The sequence below is a fragment of the Falco biarmicus genome, chromosome 14 (genome assembly GCF_023638135.1).
Source record: "Falco biarmicus isolate bFalBia1 chromosome 14, bFalBia1.pri, whole genome shotgun sequence".
Lineage (NCBI taxonomy): Eukaryota > Metazoa > Chordata > Aves > Falconiformes > Falconidae > Falco > Falco biarmicus.
Window position 1 is genome coordinate 20,169,297 of NC_079301.1, and position 21,768 is coordinate 20,191,064.

Below are 21,768 nucleotides of genomic sequence, written 5' to 3' on the forward strand. Positions count from 1 at the left end.
TTGTAAATTTTATCATTTCACAACAGAGGGAGTAACGTGCCTCTGATGACACTCAAAGAGACAGACTGTCAGAATTCTTGTCAGTACTTCAGCTTTGAGCAGCTTGCATTTTTGCATGAATATTTTCTCCAGAAAATAAAGTACCGTTTGTCAGAATTAGGTATTCAAAAACTTCTTTCTAATGTCAGAATCAGACATGCAAAAACCTCTTACAGATCACATCAGAAGGTCAGATTTTGTGGAGCAGTATGTCACGGAAACAGCAAACACTGCACCCACAGCAGAAGCTTCTAGTTCTAGCTTAAACACTAAACACGCATAGGTGGAAAATTTCAAATAAACTTATATTTTAAAAACAAACATTGAAGGAAACCTTCCAATAAAAACAAAGCCTTAGTGAACCGGGTTTGCTCTTCAGGAAGCTTCAACAATAACCGATGCAGCAAACAAAAATCAAACATTCCATTGATGTCAAATCACAAAATCTCACTCTTTTCAATAACTGCAATACTGTGTTTGCATTTGCATACGGTGAAACTCCCAGTGGTGTGTCTAACACACAATGAAATATCACATCTCATAATATGGTGAACAAGTTAGATGTGATATCTTTATTCAGACTTTAGTGAAATCACATTTCTGCAACAAAAACTGATGGTGAAGTTGTCAGGTTGCCCCAGTCAAAACAGTGCTGAATTAAGGCACCAGTCACTGGTACAGCTGTCAGAGCCGGACAGGAGGAAAACAAGGTTGCCTTTTATTTTTTTGACTCAAGAAGAGCCATGTATGGTGTGGTGTCTGCTATGGACAACAACTTGCAGTAGGAATTGTTAAAGTACATAGATCTTTGTGCCCCTTGCTCAGCTGTAGCTCCATGCAAGGCAGCCACTCCAGCAACAAACTGCAGTTCACTCCACACACACTCTAGGCAATCTGTAACTTGAAAGCAAGCAGTGTTTTCCAAATCCCCACTTAGGAATTAACACCATTTCACAGGCTGGTCCAGTCACCAGGCCAGAAGCTCCGTTCAGTTTATGAGCTGATTCAGTCTTGCCCTCCAGGCAGAGGTGGAGGGGGAAACACCATTTCCTCCTGTAACTAGCTAAAAGGTGGAGAAGAGAGCAGTTTGATGGACACTCATGGGGCATCCCTGTTTCTGCATGCCACCCAAAGCAACATATCACCTCCAAAATGCTGGCTGTTCTCAAAGAACTGAGGCAACTTACAGGTTGAGATCAAGATCCTCATTCACAACTGTGACAGCAACAGGACTCTGTGTGTCCGCATGAGTAAGCAACTGCTTTCAGGCTAGATCCATCTATTAAACCCTTTGTAAAGCTGCAGTGATTCACAGCACATGGTCCTGTGCCTATGTATGACTTCCCCAGTGAAGACAGATCACCTGACTCTCCTTCCTCTTCCCCCAGCCACTTCCAAGGTTTCCAGTACATCACTCCCTGTATCACTGCTTATCTGCATCTCGCTACTATATCCATGGACAGTCTAGCTGGAAAGTCACCCACTCATGTATGAAATATACATTTTATGAAGAAAAACTGCTGGGTTGAGACAAGTGGAAAGAAAAGCTTTGACAGGCAGATAAAATTTTTGTATACATGAAGCTAGAAGCAGCCGCTGATGTGCAGAATGCAGAGGTCGGGCCAAAGCAAGAATATCAGACAGGTGTGACACGCTACTTTCAGCTCCCAGGCAGTGCACCTGGACTGTGCAGGACACTTTATGAGCCTGTATTTGGGTTTGGAAGGATGAACACTTTAATACATAAAGTTGCATGTTAGTTGGACACATTGCCTAGGGTTGGCATAGTATTTCAAAAACCAGTATTTGAATAATTTTCTCCAGAGATAAGAGAGTTAATTTAAAGCTAGCATGCAACTCGCACACAAGAGCTGTGCTGCCTCACTCCAGAATCTGTAGCAAGAAAAATAGTGACAAAAATAAAACCATCCCTCAGTTACAGAAGACACAGAACTGTTAAATCAAGCTCAGAATCGTCTTTGAAGAATCCAGCTCTTCCCAGTCCCCAAAGATATCCTCCACATTCCTTTAAGCATTTTCATAGGTACAGCAATATGAAATGGCTTATTGCTGTGTAGCTGCTAACAAGAGACAGATGTTTCCTTCAGTTCCAGGAAAATGTAGACATGAAGCACATTATGACGACCCACTAAATATTTGTGACCCAAGTCCCTTTCTGCATGTTATCTCTTTATGCATTTTGTCAAGAAAACGCAACACAGTTCCATGCTTTTTCTGCTAATTACTGAGTTAGCCAGAAGCGCATGCTTAGATCAATTACTTTATCTTAGCAAGCCTTCCTCTGAGGGCAAGGAAAGTCAAGCAACATATTTTCACTTAGCGAATCCAAAGCTTGAGATTTCTTGCAATTACTTCAGAGCCAAATCAACTGGTGGCTGTGAGCCGAACTCCCCATGTTATTTATTTAGCTAGTCCGGAAGACACGCACTGCACGCTGGCGTGCAGGATGGAGCATCTGTTTCACTCAGACGGTTGGCTGCATTCTTTACTTGATATTAATATCAGTGAAAATTTAGTAACTTAACCACTGGCATGAGAAGTCTGACTTCTAAGAGAACAGATGGTAGTGATCATGTCAGGTTAATTTTAGGTTTCAAAAATTGTTCTGAGTCAGCAAAGCCTCAAGATAAGAAAAAGAAAGAGACATAACATCTGTAAAATTTCCTACCTGTTTCCCGTCCAAGGTATACAGCTTTTTGACTACTCCTGTCTCCAGTTTTATAGCTTCAGTGATATCGGTGAGAACTTGCTCAAACGAATGGGCAGTCTTCTTGTTCAAGAGCACACGGACTGCCTTCCGGGGCTTCACCCCACTGCGGATGATGGTTACCAGCTTGGGACGCACAAAATCTTTGTTCTCTTTTGCCTGGGCGCTATTGCTGCTGGCCAGAGACTGAGGTGCTTTCTGGTTGGCAGATGTCTTCACATTGACAGACCAGTTGGGATTGACATTCTTGGTGTATTCCACCTTCTTGAAGAAGTTGTCAGACGAGCAGACGTAACTCTCCCCTTTTGAAAGAAATGAACACCAGTCTAATTCTACAGTTACTACCGTAAGACTGCTGAAAAAGTCACTATACATTCCCCCCATTCATCATGTAAATCATGAATAATTGTTTTCATTAGCGCTTCCATGACAGTTTGTTATTAAAACATTTTGTCTTATTTTAATTTTATATTTATGTTATGCTTATTTAAAATATGACTAGTATTTCCCCAAATTAAGTCAGCCAGCCATGGCTTGCACCAGCAAATACATACTACCAGTCACATGAACTAGGACTTAAAGAAGGTTGACAGTTATAAAGGGATGTAGGTACCTGAAGATGCAACTCAGCTGCCTAATAGCTCCTAAACACGAGATTATTTTATCACCTAAAATATTTTGTAAATTTGCCAGCTTCCACTCCATCTTTACACACCTAGCTACAACTTCATCCTGTTATCCCCAGCCAAGAAGATATCAACATTCATCCACAGAGTACCTTTTGTGTCATGCCTGAAAAATAAAGAAAATCTGATACTGAATAGGTCTCTACCGAAAACAGCTTTGATAAATCTAGCAGGCATAAAAAATATGCTTCATTATAATGTCAGTGGTTTTTTAGAGGACAGACCTAGTGGCAGCTGAGATAAAACACTACATGAAATACCACTGCTTGCGTTTATATGGCTGGTACCAACCAAAAATATATTAAATCCAAATTTAGACATGGTAAAGAAGTGTTACACAGTCTTGATAGTAATTCACAAAAAAGCCCTTCACTATCCCATCCAAAATTAGTTTCAAGCTTTCTCTGTAATTCACAGGATCCTATCTAAGGTTTTAAGAGCACCTTAAAGGATTTGTAGGATCTCCTTTTGGGTCTGCAAATCTGATGGATGCTAGAAGTATTATAACTAAAACGAGACTGTAAAACAGTATCCCTAAGGGAATGTAGCTGTCTAGTCTGAAATGACTCAGGCTGCTGAGCACTTGAGAATGCAATGAAAAAAAGTCAGTCATTGCTGGAGGAAAAAGCTTTTGTCTCGCCATTAGATAAAATTTTAATAGAAACTGAAGGCATAACATGGGTACCTGTAGAATCTTATAGAGTTTCTTTCAGTGTTTTATGAAGCTCATCTTACAGAACAAAGTTCTTCAAATATGATAGGTTTGAAATCAAAATATAGATGTAACTATTTTGAAAAAGAAGAAAAAAAAATCTTTCTTCATATAAATAGACTGGCTGCATTTCCTTATTTGTCCCTACTGCAGACGCCAGGGCCTGGACATCTTTGAAAAGCCTACCCAACATCTGAGTCTGGCTTTCCATCACAGGATCGCTAAGGCAGAATGTTACATTCAATTGGCAAAGGTGTAAATACGGATTTCCAAACAGCCCACTGATTTCTACAGAATTTTATGTCCCAAGCATGTGATGCATCCAGTATAGTGTTCATGTAGTTGTCCTTCTGCTGACCAAAATGCATTTTTGGTGAAGACACTGAGACAATCCCTTCACAGAATGTATGGTGAGACCACTAACAGGTACACAAACAGAAGGCTTTAATAGGCTTAAAACAACAGTCTGTGTAGTATTTATGTCCTTATTAATGCCAAGTGATGCATGTCAGAAGCAGCTATAGAAAAGACATAGGATGCTAACTTTTTTTTAACCCTGATTTTGTACCCAGTTTGCCAGAAAGTGATGTGGACTTGTGGTGCTTACATCACCAACTGCAGCCTTGCTCCATCTGCCCAAGTGCATAAAATGAACAAAATCAATTATCAACAGGAAGCAGTTACTGTGTTTTCCCTTCTGAAGATGGAACAGAAATACAGAAGGGCGAAGAAAGCTAACACGGGTTATGACAAACACTGTCAGTTGAGTATTTTACCAACTAGTGTACCCCAAACTAATGCAATAATTCCAGCAGCAGGTTCTGGTGGTGTGAACAATAAAAAAAAATCTATATTTGAGGCATGTGTGCTATCAGCAAAACTCCTCAATAAACTGACCATGTAGTACCTACAGCTGAAGCTCCTTAATTCCTTCTATTCCTTAAATCTGACTCAATTGAAACATAAAGATACCCCACAGAGTACCATACATTATACAGAATTCCCACTGGAGATACTGTTTTCCAGAAGCATTGAATACTTTAAATCTTTCTGATTAATAAGTGATAAGTTGTGGTTTATTTATCTGCTTCAGCCAAGCAACACCTGGCACGGAGGGGGCCTATGCTTCTCTCTAGTTTCACAACTGAGTGTGAAGTGCAGCAGGGGGAGTTTGAGATGCTCACAGGGAATTAGCCACCCTAAGAACCTGAGCCCTTCCAAGCCCATAATCCCTGGGCAGCAGAGCCCTTATAAGCGTGCTCAACAGAACTGTAGCATTATCCTTTGAGAAAAGGGATTTCTATGTTTAAATGCAATGCTAGGAATAAGTGATTTGAATACTATCCTCATCCCTGCCCTAGGCCCGCCTGTGGAAGGTCCTGACTTCACCTGCATCTCTGCTTCCCTACCTGAAAAACAAATTAGCAATATCTGCCGCTGAAGTGTTGCAAGGCTTGACTTTCATCTGTGTGCACATGATACTGTAGGGCAGAAGATGCCACCATGAAAGAAAGTGTATATTTGTACCGTGTTCTATGAACACGAGGTGTTGCAGTGTGTTTTCCATTAATAAGTTCCACGTTTTAAAGTATGTGGAAAAGATTATTGGTCTGTTTACTACAGTACTATTACTCTTACTTCCATCTGATTCATTTGAAATTCATCACTCACACCATAGCTGTCTGGTGTATTTACAACAGCATACACCAAAGGTAATAGTGGTATGAAGGCAACACTCATTCTCCTAGGCTTTGTTTCCACAAATGTGGTATTGGGTTATATATACATAAGCCTTTCAAATTATGCTCACAGTCAGAAGTGGAAAATGTAATCTGCCCTTTCTCACATTGATTCATTTAACCCAAATCCTAGCAAATATTTTATTGAATTCTAAAACTGGACAGAAATTTCCTTGGAGTGACAATTCAGAAACGCAGTTCAGAACAGCGGCTCTTCTCAGCATCATTTCTGCAGTTGTAGCAGGAAAACTCCTGAAAAAAAGAGCTTTTCTTTCCTTCTTACCCAACCTAAAGATGTAAGCTGAAGCGATTTAAAAACCACTTCAACTGATGTCTTCCCAAACTCAGTTTACGGCCCTCAAAATAATAGCAAAATTATCATTCAAGTTCCTCGGTGAGGCACATCCCTTTTACCATTTGGCAGCCAGGAACACATACTATTTCATTTACCACTGCTGGGTTTTACCCAAACCTCACCATGAGGTGGTAGCAGGGTTGGGCAAGCATGGGCAGGAGACTTGTGAACTTTCCAGCTTTGAAGATGTGTACTGTGGCCAGAAGATCATAGAAGAGAGAGATCTTATGGGAATAGTGCTACCACAGAAAGAGCAGTTTCTTGGTTTCTCTGCTACATCCACCTATGCTAAGCCTATAATGAGAAGTCAAGGTGTCCAATTTTGCCAGTCAAAGACACATAACTGATAGACCCAGCATGGTTGCAGAAGACGTGCACAGCATAACAGAAGGAAAGGGGAGGGAGAGGGTATAAGATTTTGACAAAAGCAAAAGAAACAACTCCAAGAATTATATTGCTCCCCAGCCTAAGCATAAAAATCTGTGCACAAATATTTTCAGGAACACGTCTTTAGACAGCAAGCAGCTGTGTACATGTGTAGAAGTCCAGCTATAAGCCATGAGAAGGTATGATGAACAGCCACGTCATTACTTCCAAACAAAATCCCAGATGGGAGACCCAAAGAGACACATTCGTGCATTGGGGGTGGAAGGCTTTTGTAAGAGTGAGAAGCATCACCCCGACAAGATCCAACCTGAAGCTGAACGCCACACTATGGGCAAGACACCAATGGTGCTAAGGACAGCATTTTTTAAGTGCAGAGCCAGGTCAGCGCAAAGTGCCCTTTCTGCACTGCAAAGCCAAAGCCCTGCAGGATGATGTGCACTTGTCATCATGCCAGCATGCTCCAGAGGTGTCACAATTTCTATCATGCCACCAAACGAGCCAAGGCATTTATTTATTCCTTCTATCCTGCCCTCAGCAATAGATGGACTGACTGTAGACCTTTACCTTCAGTCATGATCAGCATATTTGCTATTTGAAGCCATGGCTTGTATCACACTGAATTACTCTGCCTACGCATTACTGTGCTACCAATTTGATAGAAGCACAAGGTGATTATTCAGCTTCTAAAGAAGGAATGATCTCAGCAAAGATAAGGTTTGCCTTAGAGAAGGTTTCTTAGAAAAACTCTAAGCTCAAGATGAGTGCTAATCCTTCAGTCCTGTTACAGCAGCTCCTTGTGACAATACTAAAAATGACAGGCTGTACTTTCAGAAAAAGTTATCCTTTCCCAGCATGCAGCAGCAAGTTTTCAAGTATAATGAACTGCGGGCAGAAGCCTCATGAGAAAAATCAGGAAAGCTGGATTGAGGCCATTTTGAAAGTGTAAATTTCCAAAAACAGTCTCTGTGGGCTGCAGTCAATTATTTCAGTTGTTAACTCTGCTTTTGCAAAGTTGAGATGGTGCTACTATGCCCAGCTTTCATGTTTCATGGCGTTTACTATGACTTCAATAGGAATTAAGTAGATTTAACACCTTGCAGAGTTCATTCCATACAGTGTTAAAGTAGGCCTTTAGTTTCAAACACATTAACTTCCTGCTACTTTATGCATTAAAAAGGATCTTTGCCGCAAGACCTACTCCACTGTGGCAAAATGAATTCTGGAAGAGCTTCCTTCCTTTGGCTCTTCCACAGGGAGCTCTTCTTTGAGAAAAGCACCTCTTGTTCTGTTGAAAAAGTGAAAGAAATGTGTGATTACAAATCACCTTCAAAATCACATGATGCCCATAAAGCATGTATGGGACCACACCAGTCCCAATGTGACAGCCAGGATGAGCAAGCAAATACAACAGAACCAGAAGGATAAGTGTTGTTATATAGGACGTGATTAGCCAAGCTGTCAGGACAACAGTCATAGAAAACAATGCCACAGGTATCAGTAGTGGACTACATGAATTTCACTTTTGCAGGCAAACTGGAAGATGCACACATTGGGTGGAGATTGCAACATACTTCCTATAAGCCCCTTGGTCCCAGCACACACTGGCCTCTGTACAGCACCAGGGTGGAGTCCCTCCTATGATTACTTTAAACACTCCTGGACAAGATTTTGGAAAAGATTCCCCAGGGCATGACAGGATACAAAGAGCTTGGAAACACTCTCTGAAATATCTCACACAGCCCAAGTATGTTTGCAATGAAACCCCACTGAGCAAAACAAAATCATGTTCAGCTTTTTCTTATGTTTAATCTGAGGCAAGAACAAAATTCAGACAACTAGCCCAACACAGGAGAAGGGCATAGATCCACTCTCGGATGGGCCCTCTGACCACAATGCAAGGGGGGCTGTGCCTAACAGCCTGAGCATACCAGGAGCTCAGAAGGAAGGAGTTCTACAGCTTCAACAAATGTCGAGTCTCCCAAGTTCTAGTTTTAATCCATGTCTGCATTTCTGACTTTACTGACCACCTCTAATCCATGCTATATTTGTATTTGATGGGTGCATTTCCACATGTATTTCTGACCCTGACCACACACAGCAAGGGATGCTTAATTCACATGAAACCATGCACTGACTAGAAGCAGGTCCAAAGTCCGCTTATAATAAAATACCTGAAAGATACAAGTACCTCCAAACCAATGACCAGACCCTGAAAAGGGCTCAGGAAGGGAATGAAAGCAACTGAACAAAAAAGCTCAGAGCTCTGACTTCCATCTTTGTCTGTGGACTTGTGGACAAACAAGTCAGACTGCTTTTCTGCATCTCAGCTCCTCATCAGTAATAATCCCTTCTTCCACCTTGAAACTTCAGACCATAATCTCCCCAGTCCAGAGCTCTCCTTACAGATTTAAATATTGCCTTGCACAGCAGGACGCCCCATTTAGTTGGGGTCTCAAAATACATTGTGAAAAATGTCTTACCTTTACAAGTGGGGAATTTGGCTTCTGGGAAACTATCAGTCCCTCCCTCCAGAGAAACAAACCAGTCTCCACTAGTACTGAGACGAACTGGGAGCTGCAATTACTTCAGCAGCTAGGAGTTTGCCTTGTGCCTTTCCCTCACTTTCAAGTTACACCTCACCATCCCTTTCACTATGCCAAGAAACTGCTAGTGGGGCCACATGGGAAAGCAGCAAAATTATGAAGTAAACTAAAAAAGAAAAATCTTTTAACCCACAAAGAGCAAGCTGCAACCTGAGTTTGGAACACGTTGCCAAGAACAGAATTTCTTAAGTCATCTTTGCTGCTGAAGTCAATGTGTAACATCAGCTTCCACCCTTATCCAGCCCCTCCATTCAAAGAGAAAGCCATCAGAGCTGAGGCAGGGAGAATCTGCAGTCTCATCACAATGTGTCTACAACATAAAGGCTTAAAATGAACCAAGGAACAAAGTACCCTGTCCAGATGTCAAAGGCAACTAGGTTTTAGTAGAAACTTGGATGATAATGTGAGATGCTCTACTATCAGCTTGAACAAGGTTTGAAAAGATGGCATATGACTTCTTTAGTATTTTTCATATTCAAGTTTTCTCACAGCACAAGGCACAGAATTAATGTTACAGCAGTGGCTCACCAATAATCTATAAAGGCAGCTTCATGTATTGACTTCCTAAAGCCTTGGTTACTTGACCCAATTATAATATGAAAGGGAATAAAGATCACCTGGTGCTCTTTTCAAAGATTTTACTTATTGACTAAAACCACCATGACAGAAGTAGCACTTGGGCCCAATATCCACTCCTGACTCAGCCAAGAGATTATGCAAGTGGGAGATGCTGTCAGCAATTTACCTGCAGTCAAGACCAGCTGTAACAGTGCAGTAATAGGAGACTGTACTGCATTAAACTAGCATATAGATTAAGAAGGAATACAGTCCTAATCAATGGCAGCATGTGCATAATTTATGAATTCATTAGAACTGAATGCTGAAAATAGGGAGTCAAGATTAAGACAATGACTACAGTAATGGAAGATGGCCATTATAGTGAAAGGAGGGAAAAGAAAAATGGAACAAGTGCATTTTCAGAGAAGGACATTGGGAGACATGGACATAGACAGCTCTCTGGTACAGAAGGCAGTATGAAAAAACACAGCCAGTGACAGGTGAGGAAGAACTCAGCAGGCAGCAAAGAGCACCTCTGTGACAGAGTCGTGGTGGCCTTCCAAAACATGAGGCTTTAGGATTCAGTACAGGAAAAGACCAAGAGACACATCCCAACTGGCAACTAGGAGTGATGTGGCCAAAGAGTAAGAGAGAATTCCCAATCTGTCCAAGAAGGAACAGGTGAAGTAAAACATCCATCCAGAACCTTGAGAACAACCCTGAATGCTGAGTCTGGAGACCAGAAGGGTTATTTCCAAGTCCTATTTAATTAGCAGCACACCAAGTAGGTTTTGTTCACCTGAAATGTCTGTCTCAAGGATATTGGTACCGTGCAATATCATTCTCTGCCCTCCAGAAGTACATTCAGACTACACCGTAAAAGCACATTTTTAAAGTCATGCAAAAGTAATCAAGTGCTTAGAACATGATATGAAATATTATCAGTAATTCACCAACTTTTGCAATCAAACTATTGAGATGAGCCGAGCCTCTCTGATTACTTCTTTTCCTGGGTTCTACTTGTTTATTGGAAATTACAATTATAAATTAGTCACATTACAGCGACTAGAACTAGTTTATTTACCCTCAGTCTCCAACCAGAAAGCTAATTTATATGGCAAACATATACTGTTTGTGTATGTACTGTTCTTGTATGTCACAGCACAATTACTCTGAAGTTCAGTTTTTCCATGTGTGTACCTAGCACAGTTAGACAAACACCCAGGCTAACAGCACACTTTACCACTAGGTGGGTTACAACCATGGTATTATAAATCAAAAGCAATGTCTTTCCCAGATTGCTTTTCTACAACAAATGCATAGGCCATCCCTAGAAATATTGACAGTTTAACAATATTCCCAAAACAGCATGCAGATCTACTTTTGCATTTTCAAACACTGGATTCCTTTGTTTTGACTCTACTCAGATTGTATTTTCCTAGTTGATGTGCTGCTGAGGACCCAGCCACACAGACAATCCTATTTTTGTTTTAGTGCCATTTCTTCAGTGCTATTTCCAGTTATCATTTTGGCCAAATGCCAGCATCTCCTGCCTGTACCTTAACCAATAAAAGATATTTTCAAGAACTAGGTACCTTCTTACCTGCAGCAAACCCCAGTGCAAAGCAGGTATAACTAAAGGTCTCTTCACTTCACTGACAAAAAGCAGGAAGAGTATAAATGGAGGAAGAGTATTAAAAGAGAATAAAGAACTGCACTTTCTCCTGTGGAGTTATTCCTGAAGATTTACATAAAACCTAGGACAAGCAGAACTGAGATGTGTCATTAGAGAAAGGCTGTGGCCATATTAAGAGATCAGAATGAAACATGGCAGAATCTCTAAAATTAAGGGAGGCCACACCTCCGTTTGACAGCTGTAACTGGGCTGAGAATAACTCCACTAGGACTGCGTCATCTCTCTGAAAGGCAGCAATTTCTTCCCAGTAAAACTCCTCTATGGAAACCAATATTTATTCTGTGTGCTTGTCCCTACGAAGTATTTTGGGGAAACGAGTATCCCACTTGACAGATCAGGAATTCTAGGGAGAGATGCTTTAGTCAAGGTCACACAATGACTCACTGCTGAGGCTGCCCCTGCAGTTCAGTGGCTCACACACTCACATCCATTGTCTTTTATTGAAGGCAAAACCCTTGTGGATTTTCTGCAGCTGACCAAATCAGCCAGGTCATCTGCTTGGGGGAAAACATCAAGGAGCAGGGAAGAGTAACTCCCCTCCTGCAACAGTAATCAGGACATTCCAGTTCCAAACAAAGAATAGAATATCTGAATTGCTCAGGGAAGAGAAAAGCAGGGTGGCTGCGGGTGTCCCCTGTGCGGGTGTCCCACTTGGGTTTGCCACCAGCAAAGCCTACCCACGGCCATGCCTTGGGCAAGGAAGTAGGACTGACCCTGAAGCAGTTTCATCCTGGGGGTCCTGCTGCCACTCCCCGAGAAAGGCAGCACCCCCAGCAGCAGCCCACTGCTGCAGAGGGAGCTCTCCAGGCACAGGCAAGGCTGGCAGCTGAGCTCCACAGCAGTAAGCCTGCCCCCAGATCACCCCCTCCAGAGGGCAGGAAGATTGATTTTTGACTCATCCTTCACCCCACAGTCCAAGTGGCACTCAGGAATAGGCACACCAGCACCCTTTCCAGATACAGGGGTACACTCAGACCTGCCACGCAGGGGATGCCTTCCCACACTCCCCCACAGACCTACTGCAGCAGCCCACCCCACCACACACAGTCCTGGCAGAAACACTCCCCAGTACGCCCCCTTACACACACAATCCCATCTGAACATCTCAATACACCTCCCTTCCATACAGACACTGCATGAACCATATTCAGATGCAGCAGATGAACTCCCAACGCCCTCTCCACACACACCACCTTGCAAGAATCCCCCCCAGAACTCCCCCTTAGAGATGCAGCCCAACATACCTCCACACACTCCCTAACCACAAACCCTGATGCATACCCTCTGCATGAACCCTCTCAAGGAATCCCAACACCTCCTCTGCAATTAAGCCTCCTTACACCTTCCTCCACACACATACACACGTATAAAACCACAAATTTCACCAAGTGCAACCCACCCAAAACACTCTTCTCCGTACACACACCTTGTTCATCAACTCGCCCCTCTAAACACACAGCATTAACCCAACACCCCTCCATGCACTCCCCAAACACTGTAAAAAACCCAGCACCCCACCTTCCACACACCCACCACATGCACCCCCAACACCCACTGCACGCACCCCAACACACCCCCTCCACACACACTCAAGTCCCTGACCACACCCCTACGCACACACATTGTGCACAAAGCCCTCAGAACACCCCCATACAGTGTGGGGGTGCATAAATCTCTCCCACCCCCATTACACACACTACATGAATCCCCCAGCACCCATTGTTTTTCCATTCATACCCATCCACCCCAGTGGGAAGCCCACATCACTCCTCAGCCACCCCCTGCACCCATCTGGGACATTTCCGGCCCCCCCCCCCCCCTCCCCCCCCCCCCCCCCCCGCCTGGACAGGCAGGGGACAGCCTCAGACAGCCCCTAAGTGATGGACACAGCCATGTCTAGCCAAGAGTAAGACACACCTCTCTGGCTTCACATCTGCACCCGAGAGAGCGTGCTGGGGGACACCCTGGGGGTGTCAGTCCCTGCACTGCCACCCTCTCCCACACCTCTCTGGAGGGGAGGGTGGATGGGTGCACAGAGGGGCAGAAGCATCCCCGAGCGCCCAAGGAAATGTGACCTTAACAGCAGACCCAAGTGGTGCAGCCCCCTTCCCACCCCGCCTCCTCACTGCACCAGACAGCAATGCTAATTACCTTCCTCCAGCTCATCCATGCTCCCGATCTTCCGCGACCCATCGATGGTGTAAATGTAACGGACTCCCTGAGGCAGATTAATGTTGTCGGACAGGGACCGGGTCAGGTCAGCCAGGAGAGCATCAAAACTTCGGAAGCGGTCAGAGGACACGGCATATACAATCCCCTTGAAGTAGCGGTCCCCGTTGCGATAGAAACGCACCTTCTTGGCTTTCTTCTCATTACTCAGTGCCTGTAAGGTCCTGGTTCTGTAGAAGCTACAGTGAGCACTGTGAGTGGGGCTGGGCAACCCGTTCATACGTGAGCCTCGCATGTTTCTGGACGCCTTGTCTCTTTCGTCAAAGTGTCCAAAATCAAGTTCCATAGTTTGGTGAACCCTAAAGATCTGAAGCTGAGCAGGAAGGAGACGGGGAGAGAAGAAGTGCAAAGGGACAGGTTAAGCCAAGCAGAGCCACAATGCAGAGAGAAAAATGACACTACTGCAAGAGCTGTGTCTGGAGCAGGACAGATGCATTTGGGAAGCTCCCCCTCCCCTGACCCAGATTTGTATCGATTCTGGGGGACTGAGGGTAGGAGGGGTCCTTGCATTTTGAAAGGGATCCAGCTACTGGGGGCAGGGAACACGTTTCTAGAGAGCTGGCTGCTTGTGCACCTGGGAGTTTTCAAAGTGCAGTAAATTGGGACTTGAGGCCAAAGGGGTACATGGCAATCACAACTCAGCCCCAAAAAACTCGTCCAAACACCAGTTGGCAATGAATTAAACCTCTGAGCCCTGTGAGGTTTCCTTTGGCGACAGAAAACAAGGAGATCCCAGTAAGTCAGCCCTTCAATCTGTCGAATCATGGAAGGAACCAGAGCATCTGAATGTTTAACATTAGAATAAACTGGCATTTATGAAAGAATGGTCACAGGGGAATAAGCAGTTTCTTTGTGACAGCCTGTTCAATAAGGGTTAGCAATGAGATCCAACCCACCCTTCCCCCTATCCGCAGCCCCCTCCTAGCCCATCAATCAATTCCCAGGACCAGCCTACATCTCTAAGAAGAAATGACTGGAAAGAAAAATCTGTCATTGAAACAAGGCTTTGGTAAGCTCTTTTCAGCCTCGAGTCTCCTCTGAATCGCATTTCTGCTCCCGTTTAATGAGGAGGAGAAAATAAAGGGGCTATTTCCACCCCCCTTCCAGTCTTAAGTGATTTAATTGCTGGAAGTGCCCCTACCCAAGGGACACACCGCCCCTGCTCCTCACCTTTCATTGTTCTGAGCGCGGGGGGGCTCCTACCGCAAGCGACTAGCACAGAAAAGCTGAGACTTGAGCTGACACCCAGCAAGCAGGAATTTCTGCATGGTCTCTAATTCGTGCTCAAAAGCAACCTTCTTCCCGCACTAAACCCCAACACAAAAGGAGGAGGAACCCCCAATTCTGCAATAGAAAGACCCTTCCACTCACCCAGCACAGCCAGGAACAAGCAACTCACGTATGTGGCTTGCATATTAACACAGGGCAGAAAGGGGATTTACACCGGCACTTGGCAGCCAGGTATAAATCTAGGAAAAGCTGTTGCTATCTCTTCCCCATGCCTTAGATTTGCCAGGACGAAGCTCCTTCCCTGTATTTTACAATGTCAGTGGCATGTGCGAGAAAAATCATTGTCCCTGGTCTGCAATAAAGCAGAACGTGACAATGCAGGCGATCTGCACAGAAACCCCAAGTTGGGGACATTTTCACCACAATGCTAGTTGGGGTAGATTCAGTCCGGTGTCATGCACTGAACAATGAAACATCCAAGCAACTTCAGGAACAAATCAAAGGATGCAGGGCGTTTTGATTTTAAAATGAACTGCAGATGCTGTAAGGTACTAAGAGAAAGATTCGTCCTTTCTGTCTGACATCTGTTACTTTTCTGCATGCAAGCCACTCAAAAAAGCTCTACTCACCGGTTTTCAGCGCGCAGGGTGGAGATGCTGAGAGAAAGAAAACCAGGCTCACTCTGCCTTTGTTGTCTGAGCTCCAAGCAAGAAATTCCTGCCAGGGTGGATGAGACGCCTCCTAGGTCCTAGTGCCTTGTTCCATCCCTTCACAGTAACTTTGCCTCAGTGGTTTTCAATCCCATCATCAGCCGTCTGCTTGTAGCTTCACTGTATTTGAAAGAAAAAAAAGGGTGTGTCCATTCCAGCTCTGGATATGTTAACAGATGGGTAAATAAAATGTTTAAAGTTGCAAGTTTGGGGGTGATGTTCTGAAGGATGCAAATTTTCCCTTGGTTCTAGCTTCACCAAGAAGGCATCTGGCCTCACTGGGAAAAAAACAAACAAACAAACAAAAAATAAACAAAAAAATACAAAAAAATGCCAAAACCAAGAGCATAATCTGATGTACCAATATTATAGGATTACCAGTACAGGGAGGTCATCACTACAATACTACAGTGTGTGTGAATGCTGGCACAGGACTCCCGTGCATTAGGAAAGCCAGTAAGAAAGAAGTTGACTGGTGGAACTGGGCACAGTTCTGCTCCTGTAATGGTTTTACACAGCATTCATGGTTTATGCTGGCAAGCAGAAAGGGAGAATTCACTTGGTGGTTCTGCATGAGGTGCCCCTGAATAATTTTTCTCCGTTAACACTGGACACAAGCCAAAGCCAGAGCTCTGAATCCCAGTTCATCCAAATCCCCAAGGGGTTTAAGATGGAGTCATTTGACACAAGCTTAACCCAACAGATTCAACCTGGCTTATATCCCAAACCAGAAGTTTATTTTCTGATTCCACTGCAGAAGGATTCGGCTGTATCAAAATTATACCAGGATCTTTCACTTTGACAGCAGAATCTTTCACCTGCTTTCTGGATGGAGATTTCAATCCTGCAGTTAGAACAGCACCACTAACTCTGCTGGTGCTGGTCACAACTTTCCTTTTAGAAAAGAATGGGATTTGGAAATGGGAGGGTCTTCTCATCTGTAAAAGGAAATCTTTCCTAACAACACAGTGTCTGTTTTGAATGAAAACATCAGATGTTGTCATTTTGGCATATCATAGCAGTATCACATTTACACAGAAAAAGTTAGCATTTATTCCAGCTTTGTTTGCCCTGTATATGATAGTCCAGGCAACACTGACACAAACCCACAGAGAGCTCATCTTTGTTTGCCAGCAACGTTCACACATGACATTTGCAAAAAGTTTCTTACTCCCTGAAACCATCCTTTATTCAAAGGCTCCCATGCATCCTCCACTAAAGCTGTTGGCCGCTCCCTTCTGTAGTTGGTGGGATCACTACAAAGAACACAGATCCACTCTCCTTCCTCAGGAATTAGCACTTGAGAGGACCACAGGAAAGAGCAGTGCTCTCCAGGGCATATTTCAGTAGGGTCTGCAAGAGGTAGGTGGGACTTCCAAGTGTTTGCCTTCCCATTAGATCCCATTCCAAATTGGATAATACCTGGCCATTCATCACCATGTGCTTAATCTGTCCAGGATTAACAATTCTTCCCTATACCACAGTACTGCTGTAAATATAAACTTACTCATACTTTAAAAATGTGCCAAAGATACAAATCGTTATGCATGTGCCAAGTACAGTAACAGCAAGAATAGAGAAAAGGAAACCAAATTCAGTTCTCAGTGGTGCACAGTGCTTTGCCAGAGAAGAGGCAGACTGTTTGGGATGATGTCTAAGGACTTGGATAGTACCCCAGGGTAGCCTGGCAGGAAAATGTAAACCCATGCAGTCAGTGGAATTGTACAATTTATTCATCCACAAGTTTGACTTGTATGGAGAGTTCTGAGTATCTCAAAGTGCATTAACACATGGCTTTTGACTTCTTTCCACATCTGAGACCATACCCACTGGTGATAAGAAGAAGAAGCATGTCTATATGGACATGCCTGCTCAGGACACTGCCAGAAGCTTTTTGGATGGGGGGATGGGCACTTCCTTTCAAAAACAGAATTACTCCAGCAAGAGACTAGTATTTGTTCCTAACTGACGGATAAGGGTTCTATAGCCAATGATGGTAATGTTCATCTTGGGTAAAACCTCAAGTTACTCCTAAAAGGTGCCCAAGTCACCTTCAGTATGTTGCCCTTCTTTAATCCTGCCACAAGACAAGAAGGATCTCAGCAGGCAGAGCATCATCAGAAGTGAAAAGCCCTGGAGCCAGACTGATTTCACATGTTCTCAGTGAATTGCACCATATTTGCTTCTCTTCAAATGAGAATAGGATCACCTCATACTACAGACATTGGCTGGGCTATGTAATAAGACATAGAAATAAACAGCACTTTCTTGATGAATGCAAGAGCCTGCTCCCCACTTCATTTCTGCTGGTCAGAGACAAGACCCTTCAAGAGTTTTTCACTGGCCTTAAGGAGTTAATGCTAGTCAAAACCCATTTACATCAGAACAGACTCACTCTCTAAGACACCATAATCTAAACCATTTTAGGCAGCAGGAGTGACTGAGAATTGGAAAGAAAATTCTTCCCATCAATAATTTAATCTAGCCAAAAAGGAAAGATAAATTTAGCTCTTCAGATTAAATTATCTGCTTTAAATCAGATGAATGATCTTTCCCTCAGGAAGCTAACATTCAGACTTTTGCCTGTGTAATTAAACCTGTATAAAGACACGTTTGCTGACATGGCTGAGCAACCGTAATACTTTGGAAAGGGACAGGCTGCAGGTAAAAAGGATTTTGTGACTACATTGTGCTAACTTCTTCACATACCTAGAAAATCTAGTTTCTAGCATCGTTAGGAGTTGCAGTCTTAAGCACTCCCTATGTCAATGCCCAGTTACTTTACTATACATCAACCTGACTTCTATCAAAAATTGCATCTGACAGCACAGCATGTTCTCTGATCAGCATGTAAGTTAAGGTGGTAAGTAGCCAAGGTCTGGCTGCACCACAGATGGTAATTCTGGAAAAATTTAAAACAAGTGATCACTGCTTTTGAAGGAAGTCTTGGATCACCATTTTCAAGTCATCTTGATGCACAAGACGCATTTAAATACATTTCTTATTTTAACCTCTGCTCTTCTGGACTGCCTTGAAAATGTCATCCATGATTGCTACTTTCAAAGCTTTGCTCAATGTGAACTTACACGCCAAAACCCTGTGAAATGACAAATTACTATTTCAGGGCTCTGCCAATTATGTCAAGGTGCTCAAAACCAAACACCCATAAAGCCAATGGCTCAGGCTTGACCCTATAGAGCAACAGGCTTTAAATCTGAATCTTCGAAAGAGCTGACAGTTCATCGAAGAATTATCCTATATCAGACTATAGAGTTAAGTCTCTCCTATATAATACTATGAGCTAATAAGCAACAGGGACTTGGCAGACTTTCACCATATAACATTTGTTTCCTTTGGAGATTTATTTTTACAGGGACCACACACATCTGAAAGTCTTTTAAATACCAATGCTAGTGAGCCAAAGTCAGCTCAGCCGCTGGGGAGAGAAGGGTGGAGGAACACCTCCATAGCACAGTTTCAACACTCCAAGCCTCGTAACCATCTGGCAGAGGCTGTTCAGACCTTGGAGTCAGAGGGACGGGCCCTTCTACAGCCCGACTCACTGGAAAACCCAAGGAAGCAGCAGGCACAAAGTTTTCAGAGAGAGTGGAAACAGAACCTGGGCTCCAAGGCCAACTCCAGCAGCTGGCCAACATAGGGCTCCCCACCTGTGCTCTGCAGCATGAATATCTCTTGGGTGAGACCTATCACTCCTCCCAACCCCAGACGCTGTGCTGCATCAGTGCATTAGTGCTGCAGCCCCACACTTTTGGCAGATGCCCTCAATCTCAGCAGATTACTTTGACTTGATAAATCCTGCTGAAGTTTGGGAGAAAGAGGCCTTTACATCCTCCAAGGGATTGACAGGAAGCAAGTGAAAAGGCCTTCTCCTGGTCTAAGCAGCCCTTTGTAAGAATCTGGAAACAATGCAGCTCATGAGTTGCTCAGTGAACTCACTTAAGACATTCCCAACACATCTAGATACAAGAAAGCACTAAAAAATACAGCGGATATCTAAAAGAAAAATAACTTTTGCACTAGGTTTCTTATGGCTCCATCCCCTCCCTACTACAAGCAAATCACTACAATCAGTAAGTATTTCCCAGCTGAAAACAAATTCCCTGACAGCAGAAAATGAAGCACTCCCACCCCAGTACACACCCCATGATATCTTAGGTAAATTCTGCCAGACACAGCGAGTTCCACAAGTCACATTCCGGTGGCAATTCAGTGGCAGTGTTTTCCCTTAACAGCAATTTGCAAAGCTTGCAGAAAGCCATGAAAACGTCTGCCACATGCATTGCCTGTATCCTGGGGGACATGCAGAACCTCACAGAGGTTGTCAGTACATTTTTGCTGACCAAATTATGCATGATAAATGGCCTGCAAGTCCCAGCCAAGGTCATGACAAATGGAACCACAAGAAATCCAGATGTCTCCTTTCTCTGATGTTGTCCATGAGCTGCATCACAGTAGTTAGGAGACTCATGACCAAGAATTTAATAACTTCTTGATAATTTCATTTTATACAGTAATTCTAACTGAATACATGATTGCCAGCTTCTCTCAAAATGCCTGCCAAATATAACATCAGTTTGAAGGACTTTCCTGTTGGAATATTAAGTGATGGGAAGGAAAATCCCATCAAAGCAGTCATAGGGGATCATGTCACATTCAAGTTGAAAATGCAAGATGTTTCCTTTCAAGTGTAGATCCTCTCTGTCACTCTGAAGGCAGTGACAGTGAAGTCAGATGACACTGGGGGAACATTTGTATGAGATACCCAAACAGCCCATCTTATAAACTTAGAAATCACAACAGTAGACCATTTCAGAAGTTGCTTTCCAGCAGAGACTTCCACTCAGTACACTCAGCTAATGTCAACACAGGCTGCAGGATTAGCCATGTGAGTGTCCTAGCCAAACCCTTTCATTATCAAATAGTGAACGCATGTGCACTACAAACCTAGCATTTTAAATAGAAAACAAAAAGATGCCTTCAGTGGTCTTAGGAGACATTAAGAGCTTTTGAGCTCTGATATTCAGCATGACATAGGACAAAGACTAGAGGTCACAAGAGTGACAAGAAGTCACAGCAATCTGGAGTTCACATAGCCTATCTTAGTCTCATTTTAATATTATAATCATTTGTCCGGTCCATGCACCCCAATACATTGTCCATAGGTAGTCTTGATTCAGGCCCACATCATCTTTGGAGCACACACCCCTTACTGATAGAAGACTCACACTCTGTCACAGTGTGCTTAAGCCAACACATCTGGCCACTGCAGCAGAGCACGGGTGCTGGAGAACTCCCAGGGTAGCTATAAAGCTCTGAGAAACCTATCTCTTGGCAGGAGATGAGTAATCAGTATTTAGAGTGTGGATTCTGTCTGAGCCCAGCTGTTGTATAGAAGCTTTGAGCTGTCATCTACATTGTAGGAATAATTGTCATTCAGCTTGCTCACCTCCTTCTACCAGCAGTAACAGCTGAGAGCTAGAGGCAGCTCAAAGGTTTTTACGCTCTCCGGGAAAGCAGAGAGAAGAGTGGCAAAACAGTGCTTTTGTGCTGGTGTTTTATTGTTTTCAGGGGATGGTTTCAACCTGGTTTACCCTAAAATTTTTTTTAAAAAAAACAACAGTAATAAAGCGTGATTTTTCATGGCTGCAGATACTGCTTAGCTATCTTGCTACTATTCTTCAGGCACACATATCATTTACCTATAATAAACTATCAATAATCATTGCTTTGCACCTATATTGAGATTTAATGGTAGATACAGCAAAGAAAAAAAACTCGTTTAGCTACATTAAAAGAAAAACTTCTGTCCAAAGTCTCATGCAAATTAGAATACACAAGCATACTGAAAGACCATTGTTTAAACATCAATGAACTGAGGTTTCTTGTTTGCATAGCTGCAGTCTCTCACTCTAGAAAGATGCAGGCTCATTGCAGTCGGGCAGAACAAAAAACCCCAATAAAACACACTGTAATGTTCAAGGTCAGTACTGACATCTTCAGTTCCCTTTCTCCAGCAACCAGAGCCCACACTGCAAACTATATCCTAAACAAAACCAAATCTGATTATTCTTCTCC

At 43.3% G+C, this 21,768-nt stretch overlaps 1 protein-coding gene across 2 annotated transcripts in view; it reads right to left on the bottom strand.

Annotated features, from left to right (window-relative positions):
• The window catches only part of DCX (doublecortin), an 85,317-nt gene extending 69,529 nt beyond the window's left edge, over nt 1-15,788 (bottom strand). For both annotated transcript variants that reach the window (XM_056359995.1, XM_056359994.1), the window contains exons 1-3: nt 15,592-15,788; nt 13,655-14,045; nt 2,729-3,069 (exon numbers count right to left, since the gene is read on the bottom strand). In XM_056359995.1, coding sequence (XP_056215970.1) covers nt 2,729-3,069; nt 13,655-14,018 — 705 coding nt within the window. In that variant the 5' untranslated portion in view covers nt 14,019-14,045; nt 15,592-15,788. The remainder of the gene's footprint in view (nt 1-2,728; nt 3,070-13,654; nt 14,046-15,591) is intronic.
• Nucleotides 15,789-21,768: the final 5,980 nt, after the last annotated feature.